General features: G+C 36.6%; 2 protein-coding genes across 2 annotated transcripts; one reads left to right on the top strand and one right to left on the bottom strand.

The window, feature by feature from the left end:
- Positions 1 to 851: 851 nt before the first annotated feature.
- On the top strand, positions 852 to 1,667 carry LOC137954866 (uncharacterized). Its single transcript, XM_068801768.1, has one exon. The coding sequence runs from the start codon at positions 852 to 854 to the stop codon at positions 1,665 to 1,667; it is 816 nt and encodes a 271-aa protein (XP_068657869.1).
- Positions 1,668 to 7,241: 5,574 nt separating this feature from the next.
- LOC137954865 (malvidin galactosylase UGT88C3-like) lies at positions 7,242 to 8,648 on the bottom strand. The gene has a single exon (XM_068801767.1). The coding sequence runs from the start codon at positions 8,646 to 8,648 to the stop codon at positions 7,242 to 7,244; it is 1,407 nt and encodes a 468-aa protein (XP_068657868.1).
- Between the last annotated feature and the right edge of the window lie 764 nt (positions 8,649 to 9,412).

Below are 9,412 nucleotides of genomic sequence, written 5' to 3'. Positions count from 1 at the left end.
ACCCTTTTTTACATTTCACTGTATAAACTTACCTGTTATGCGTAACAGTGTTTTCAATAAACATTTTATCACGAAACAGAGTCTTCGTCCCCTCGACCGTTGCCAACCCGATGAACACGAGCAACGACTCTTTTCGATCCAGATTTTTAATATGGTATCAGAGCGGATGATCCTCATCCTCTGAGTATTTTCATCCGGTGACTCTTCTCTCAGCGATTCCGGCGACATACCTTTCGGCAACCTATTTCCGGCGACATACCTTTCGGCAACCTATTTCCGGCGACTGGTTTCAACCATTTCGGCGACCCTTTCGGTGACGGTCATCGGCGACCTGATTTCAACTCTCCATTTCAGCTGATCTCCCGACACAGAGGTTAGATTTCATCTTCCTCCTAAATTTTTTTTGTTTTTCGACAACAGCTAAGCTACTGCATGTTTTTCCTCCTTGGCGAGATAGCGTCTCTGCTGTGAAGAAGGGCCGTTTTGCCCCTGTTTTGGTCGTGGTGCTCTGGCGCCATTGCCGTGAGGGCCGTTTTGCCCCTGTTTCGGTGGTGCTCTGACGCAGTTGCCGTGAGGGCCGTTTTGCCCCTGTTTCGGTGGTGCTCTGGCGCCGTTGCCGTGACCAAAATTTGGCAGAGAGCTGGTGCTCTCTCTAATTTTTTTTTCATTGCTTTCGGTGCTGGTGCTCTGGCGCCATTACCGTGACCTAATTTGCCTCTAAATTTGGCCGTGAAGGTTAAGTTTGTGGCTGGCCGAACGGTGTGCTATGCTCCATTTGTTGTTCAAATTTTTTTTCTATTGCCTTCTTAGGTTACATCCTAGACCTTCATTAGTACCTTCTTGGGGACTCCATGGAGACTTATTCATCTACAGGCGTTTCCGATTCTGGTCTTCGTACCAGTTCGACTCGTTCCACTTTTGACGAACCTTCACACCCATACTATCTTCACCATTCGGACAGCCCCGGGCAAGTTCTTGTCTCACAACTACTTACTGGTGAAAATTACACCAGTTGGAGCCGTGCAATGTCCCTTGCCTTATCTGTGAAGAATAAAGTGGGTTTTATCGATGGTTCTATACCTATACCTCAGAGTGCTGATCCTCCTTTGTTGAACTCCTGGACCCGGAATAACAATATTGTCATCTCTTGGAATTTGAATTCGGTTTCCAAGGAAATCTCTGCGAGTGTCATGTTTGCTGCTTCTGCCCGTGAAATTTGGCTCGCTCTTTGGGATCGTTATCAACAGCGCAATGGTCCGTGCATTTCTCAACTTAAACGGGAATTGATGAACTTGCACCAAGACAAGGATTCTGTAAACACTTATTTCACGAAGCTGACGACCCTTTGGGAAGAACTGAACAATTACCGTCCTCATTGCTCTTGTGGAAAATGTTGTGGTGGAGTTAAGGATCTTATTGATTACTACAGCATGGAGTATGTCATTTCCTTCTTGATGGGCCTTGATGACTCTTTCTCCCATGTTCGTGGTCAGCTGCTCCTCATGGATCCGATGCCTCCTCTTAATCGTGTTTTTTCTCTAGTTGTTCAAGAGGAACAACAATGGAGGATCCCTCAAGTCTTGAGTTCCCATACCCCCACCGACACAATGGCATTCACGTTTAAATCTGGGCAGCCCGATGTTCATAAACCTGGCCCCTTTTTCTAAAAAAAAGAGTTTAGTAAAATTCACTATATGGTATCCTATAGATGTCTAAAGGAAGTGCTAAGCAAATACGGGGACCATATGAAACATAGACTCCTCATGATGATGTGACCACGCTTACTATGTTGTCTAAGGAGGTCTATAATGGATCTTAGTTAGGAAATGGCCAATGGAGGAGTGATACATTGCCCAAAGTGCTACAAGAATTTAAAGACCAATCGGGAAGAGAATAGACGAAAGATAATGTTATCAATCATAAAAACATATAGAAAATAATACTTAAGGATGGTCATATTGTTATCATCAAGTGGGTGGACCTAGGACCATGAAATTAAGAGAATAGAAGTGCCTCCACATGTTTGGGAAGAGTTTATTCTAGCAATATGTCATGTACTACATTTTATTGCATAATAGACTTTAAATGATATTTTGGTGAAATTTTATTTTGTATTTTGTTTTTGTAGAAAAAAACAATGATGTTGAGTACTTTAAGCATCAATGTTTTTGCAACTATAAACTCCTCTATATTGTGGTTGGAGAAAATTTAGTAATTGGAAGCTTTACTATTATGGTAGGTCGTGAAAGTAAAACAAATGAAACTACAAAAGTTAGTCATAATGAGCAAGATGAAGTGCAAATAGGATATGATGGTGTAATGCATTCAAGGATTGAACAAATACCTGGATCAATTGATGAAGGTGACTCAACTAGTAGTCATAGTCAAGGTCATCAAACTCCTTTTGTTGAGTAAGAGTAAACTTCATGATCGAGTAATGGGGGAAAAAGGACGAAGCAATGGTGGCTTGTATTGAACAACTTTCTGATGCAATTCAAAAATTAGCAAAAGTAGTTCTGAAGCAAATAAATAGATTGATGCTTTTCAGGAAATTCCTGCTTCAGGCACAAATCTTTGCCACCGTGTCCTTCTTTGTTGGATGCAAATGAAAAGAAAGTGTTATTTGTTCGATATGACATTAGAAAAAGGAAGGAGTTTTTAAAGTTCATCTATGAAGATGGAAGAAATAGGAGGATGTAGTAAGAGGATAATATGAGGATAAAATAGGAAAAAATTATGTTAATTTATTCATGTTATAATCATTATTTTATGGATTTTTATAGTTTGACTTTTACGTTTTGATTTCTCTTGTTGATAATGAAAATTGACTATTTTAATGTTATATATGAATTATTAGTAATATACGTGAATTTTCACGTTGGTATCAATGAATTCTTAATTTGTATGTGTTTGTTATATAGATTGGTATTGAGATTTTATCATTATACAGGTCTCAAATGTACCGTGGTTATTACCACTAAGAGTCTTGTTCTTGCTTTAGTTATCATATGATAGCTTCTCTAGTTATAATATCAATTTATTCTGAAAATGTAGCTATGCCTCAAAAAATTAGGTTGGGTGGAGGGGCTCATATACGCTTAATGTTGGAGCATAAAGAACATTTTTTTAGACGAGTGTATAGGATGAGACCATATGTTTTTACCAACCTCTGTAATTTTCTAAGAAATAGGAGACTTTTTGTGGATGCCAAAAAAATTAATGTTGAAGAACAAGTTGTTATATTTATGGTTACCATTGGTCAAGGCCAAAGGTATCGTGTGTCAATGGAACACTTCAGATGTTTAATTTGGACTATAAGTACATATTTCAATAGAGTATTAAAGGTGATACTCAAATTAAAAAATGATTGCATACGTCCTCCTTCAACTAGAAATATTCATCCAAAAATAAAGGTGATACTCAAATTAAAGGTTCAGTAGTTGATGTTTGCATTTTGATGCATGCATTGGATGCATCGAACGGGCTTGTCGTCCCTAGGGGTAATTATGTTTATTTTATTTATTTCTTTTTGTACATGGTACCTTTATTCAGATTAATCATAGTTGTTGTTTCATATTGTTGGAAAATATTACTTGGTAGATGCTAGTTATGCTAACTTGCATGGTTTTTGGACATCTTATCTTTCAACTAGATATCATTTAAATGAATATGATGAAAATCATCTCCTTTAAACTACAACAGAGTTATTCAACCATCGTCATTCATCATTAAGAAGCATAATTAAGCAGGCTTTTTGTATGAGGAAACAATAGTATTATGATCCTGGGTTAAGTTTTTGGTTTTCTACTACCTACTAGACCGGTCTTTTGGGTAGTATTAGCTAGTGCTTAACATTTGGTATCAGAGTCACTACTCATGTTGCGAGTTCGAATCGCAGAGGGGGCGACCTAGCGGTATCACTAGAGTGGGCCATTGTTGACGCGGCTCGTAACGGAGGAGCTTGTTGAGCGTTGGCTCGTAAGAGCTTGAGGGCAAGCTCTTTCTCCAAGGGGTGTGTGATGTTATGATCTTGAGTTAAGTGTTTGGCTTCCGCTACCTACCAAGTCGGTCTTTTGGGTAATATTGGCTAAATGTTTAACAAATAGTTTATAATTTTGGATCGACAACTTCCATAGCCATAAAAGACTCAAGTGAAAGTTGTATTTGCATGTTGTATCATTTATAATTTTATATGATATCAGATCGCAATGATGAAGGGATTGAAGGAGAAGAACCAATAGATGTTATTGGCGATGATGTAGCATTTAGACAAAATCAAGAAAAAGGTGAATATGATTTAGAGGAACTAATTAACTAACCCACAATCTCAATATTAGGGAGAAGAAGGAAAAACGAATAAGCTAGATTAGCTAATCATTTTCATAACAATATAGCAGCTCAAATGTGGCACGATTTTGTATAGTACAATAGTTGATTTCAGATGAACTATTGTTTTTAGATTAAATTTTGTATTTGACATTTTATTTTACTAAAAATTTATTGGATAAGTATGGTAATGTGAGATTGATTATCAATTTTTATTTATTTCCCTGGAAATGGCACTAATAGGTTTATTTAATTTTCCTTGTAAAAATTTAAAATTTTCAATGTAATTTCCTAGTAAGGAACTTACAGGTTTTTATCTGAGAGTTTCTTGAAAATATGTTTCCTAGGAAAAACATGTTGTATCATTTCTTGCTTTTCCTAGGATATAAATGTCCAACCAAGGACACTAATGCCCAAGGTTAAGTGTGCTTCTATCCTCTTCTTCTTCATTGGTTCATGTGACTGTTTCATCTTGATGGACAGCTGAAGGGAGAGACATGCCTCAATCACCTAATAGTCTGTATTAGCTCGTGAAGGTATTTCAATGCTATAATTTAAGTATTATGATTATTCCATTCAAATAAAAAATCGATTGAGGTGTATAAGTGTTACCTGAAACTAATGCTTCCTCTTCTCCCATTTAACTACTACAATTCTATGGAAAGCATCGTCATTCATGGTTGATATTCCAAAAAGTTGGTAAATGTATTACAGGAGAGTGGAGAGATTCTGCCTACTAAGGGAAAGTGAAAATCGCTGTAAATTTATTTTCACTTACTCAAAATCGTTAGTGCGCGTTCAACAAATTAAAGTAAAAATGAATCACATGTGTAATTCACTTTCACTCACTCCCGTGTCAAACGGGTGAAAGTGAAATATTAATGTTTACCCTTGGATTTCACTTTCACTCGCTCTCTCGCGACACTCCTAATTGCGTCCCCCTCGACTGACCCTCTCTCAATGCTCCTCTCCGCCTCCCTCTCAACACTCACTCTCTCTTGATGCTCCACTCGTCGATGCCAAAGAGGTAATTGTGGTACTTCTTAGTCCCCATCCCTCCTCTTGCTCCCTCAATTTCAACTTGTGTTATTTCCATGCTTGATTTTGGCGCTTTCACTGCAATGTTTTTGTTGTTTCTTTCTTATTTCCATCATGTGTCTTTCACTGCCTGGGAGGTAATCATAGCGCTTCTTAGTTTCCATCCCTCATCTTCCTCCCCTGGTGTTGTCTTCTTCCTCCATTTCTGACAATCATGTGTTATTTCTATGCTTGATTCTGGTGCTTAATAGTTTTTGCAATGTCTTTTTCCATGATTGTTGTTTCCTCTCCTTCTTTTCTAACCTCTATTTCATCTCTACAATGTCTTCTTCCTCCTCTGCATAATAGTCATGGCTTTGGTGTTTCCTCTCTTTCTCCTCATTTCTCTCAATTTTTCTTTCATTCCTTGGCCTTCAAACAATTTTCCAACATTGCAGCTATTGGGTCTCCGTCTCGGTAGCCCTTAGACATCACTAGACTAAAGGAAAAGACCTTCTTTGCATACCTTATGATTTTCCCCATTTCCCTCACATTTGAATATTTTTTTGTGTGATTTATTGGTGTTATTTTCAAGGCCGACCAAGGGGAATTGATGGTGGAATTTTCAGGGGAAATCTGACATTACCGTTGTTAATAGTAGTTAACAACAAAGGGTTAATTAATTAATAATTAATGGTTGATAGTAGACACCTAAATAATTTATTAATAAAACCACGATAATTATTGGCTAAAATTTGATGATTAATGATTGGTATAATAACTAATTGTGTACTATAATTAATGTTAAATTTATGGTAATAAAAATAAACATAATAATTGTAATAAATTACTCATATATTTTTATTGATTAATACTTAAATAGTTAATAAATTATTTTAATGGTTAAAAATTAATAATTAACTAATAGTTAAATAATTTAGAATTTAATAATATTATTAAATAATGAACTATTATATTATGTTCTAGTATAATTTAATAAGACATATCATATTATATATATATATATACATATATATTAAATTAATCATTTTAATAAATTAAATGATGATATGTATAGAAAATTATATTAATAACTTTAGTAATATTTATAGTGATATTAACAATAGTGGATAAAAGTAATAACCATCTTATAAAAGTTATATCTATCAAAATATTTTTATATAATAAAATACCCTAATTTTGTATTTATATATATATATATATATGACTTTTAATACTATATTAAATTAAAAATTTAAGAGCGATTATTTAGATTTTGTAGAAGTAAGAATTTGATCAAACATCTGCACATTATAAAAGTAAACATCTTTGCTTAGGATTTTTATTTTTATTTTTTATAATTAATTAAATTATTAATTTTATTTTACTTTTTTAGTTTTTAGACTAAAATAAAATCTATATTAGTTTATTAATAAATATCCTTTTAATTTATTTATTATATTCAAGACTTTTAATATGATATTAAATTAATAATTTAAGAGTGATAATTTAGATATTGTAAAAGTAAGAATTTGATTAAATATCTAAATATTAAAAAAAACCATGATTGCTTAAGTATACTAATTTTTTATATTTAAATAGATTAAAATATTTTTAAAAATAAATAAATATTTTATTTTATTAATTTAAAATTTAAATAAAACTATCTTTAAAAAGTTAAATTTATCATAATATTTTATTAATAAAATCATTCTCTAGTTTCTACTACATTTTCCATTGTGAAGACTAACATAAGAAATTATTTTACATTACAATTTCCATTGTAAAGATTAACATAAGAAATTATTTTACACTCCAATTCACTTAAAGTTGCACTTTCACTAATTCACTCACAATCAGTTTCCATTGATTTCGTTTTGAAAAATCACTAAGCCCCCTCAATGTCCAAGTGCGAGAAACTGTTCATTCAAGCGCGTCGTCGCTTCGAACGACGATCCCCCTGCATCCACTGCCGCCCGAGTCGCCGCTCTCGCTTCCATGGCCTTGTCTCTTGCCCTCTTCCCTTTCTCACTTTCACCCATCAAACACCTCACGCCCCTCTCTACCTCCGCCGCTTCGACCAACGTCTGCCCCCTGTAGTTCATTTCCAGCTCCACAGCCACCCCAATGTCTCTTACTAGCTTGAACCCATTTAGCCTCTGCTCTGCTGCGAGTGGCCAAGCTAGTATGGGCACTCCAAACCACAGGCTTTCCAAGGTCGAATTCCACCCGCAGTGGGAGACGAACCCGCCGATCGCCTCGTGGGATAGAATGGCCGTTTGCGGCACCCATCGCGGCCACGCTAGGCCACGTTCCTTGGTGCGGTCAATGAACCCCTCCGGCAGGACCTCGTACAGGTCGGCGTCTGTAGGAGGGGTGAAACTGGGGGAACGGCGGGTCCGGATCGACCACAGGAATCGGTATCCTGACCTTTCGAGTCCGAGGGCTATTTCCTTCACCTGCGGCTCTGGCAGGGCACCCATGCTTCCGAAGCAGAGGAAGACGACCGACCGGGGAGGTTGAGTATCCAGCCATGTGATGCAGGGATGGGATGGATCCTGATCTTCTAGGGCAAGGATCGGACCCACCGGGAACACTGGCGGGGTCGGATAATCCGGTAAACACTGGCCTTCATCAATTGCTTTGAGCGTCGCCGGCTCCACCTCCCGTAAGGTGTTTACTATAATGCCTTTCATGTATCTGAACCGCCGACCGTGTTCCACGAACCACTTGCATCCTTCGCTTTTCCTGTTCATCATCGGCGTCGGCATGACGAGCGGTGGCAAAGATCCAAGCCCGGGGACGTCTACGTTCTCCTCCAAGTCCTCGAACTCAGACTCAATTTTCTTATCCAGGGTGGGGAGATACAGCATGAGAGAAAGCAAAGCCGCTCCAGATGTGAAGAAAAGGTAGGTGGGAATACCCAGCTCGTCTCCCACCTCTGCCATGGTAGTAGCAAAGAAGTCCACCACGAGAGCCACAACTCGGATAGACGACTGCAGGCGGACAATGGAATCCTTAACGTGGGTGGCGTGTCCAGCGATGTAGAGCGAAATGAAAGCCTCGACGGAAGGTTCATTCGGCGGGTCGACCGGTGGGAGATCAAGGAAGTTGATATCGAGGCCGGAGGAGGTAACAGACTCGTAGAAGGTAGCGGGGAGGGTGAGAATACCTGGAACGGGCGGAGCCATAGTGAGGATGGTAATGGAGAAGTGGTTGTGCTGGTTAATCTGCTTTGCAAATTCGACGGTTGATATGAGGTGGCCTCGTCCCGGCACCGGTAGAACAACCAGACCAACTTTCATCCTTCGTCTTCCTTAACGGGTTTTCCCCTGCTCTTTTCTACCTTTAGGGTTGCTCCGGGGTGGAGATGAAACCAGATAAGAGGCAAGTGAAGGACTGCCAAGCAATCGCCCAGAGATTTCAGGTTTTGTTGTTTGATACCGGGGGTTAGTCCACAATGAACTTGAAATGAAGTGAGGAATTCAATTCATCTTAAATGAATTGATTCAACTTCAACTCATCTTTGGGTGTTAGTGTAAAAGAGTTCAAGTGTACTGGAAAACAGATTCTAGTGTTAATATCCCCAAAAGAAAAGTATAGTAACCTTTTAAAATATACTTAAATATAATATATACCTAAACAGATAATTAACCAAAATAACGCATGGTTACTATACTTATATGTGATTTAACATATAGTATTAGAATATATTAATATCCTAATTAATGAAAAACTATAATATATTAATTAATGATTATAGTTTATTATAAATTAATACAATAATCATGTGTGACTAGAATAAATTATTAAAAATAAATAAATAAATAACATAAGCGAATATAATAAATAAATAAATTATTTTTTAATAACATAAGATATGTTTTAACATTAAAAACCACTAATTTAATACAATAATAAAAAATAATATAATATATATATATATATTTATAAATAACATAATATATATTTTTTATGTATAATTAATTAATAATATATTGTCACAAAATTTAAAACCATTGGTTTAATTAATTATAGCAATGGGATAATTAAACCAAAACAATTTATC

The sequence above is a fragment of the Aristolochia californica genome, unplaced genomic scaffold (assembly GCF_029961685.1).
Source record: "Aristolochia californica isolate CCGP_79_NKW_82.1479 unplaced genomic scaffold, dmAriCali1.0.hap1 SCAF_2, whole genome shotgun sequence".
NCBI lineage: Eukaryota > Viridiplantae > Streptophyta > Magnoliopsida > Piperales > Aristolochiaceae > Aristolochia > Aristolochia californica.
The sequence above is the reverse complement of the archived record's forward strand: the minus strand, read 5'-3'. Positions and strand labels throughout refer to the sequence as shown.

Bases quoted from the DNA above. Each gene is read 5' to 3' on its own strand.
- LOC137954866 (XM_068801768.1), top strand. From the start codon at position 852: ATGGAGACTTATTCATCTACAGGCGTTTCCGATTCTGGTCTTCGTACC.
- LOC137954865 (XM_068801767.1), bottom strand. From the start codon at position 8,648: ATGAAAGTTGGTCTGGTTGTTCTACCGGTGCCGGGACGAGGCCACCTC.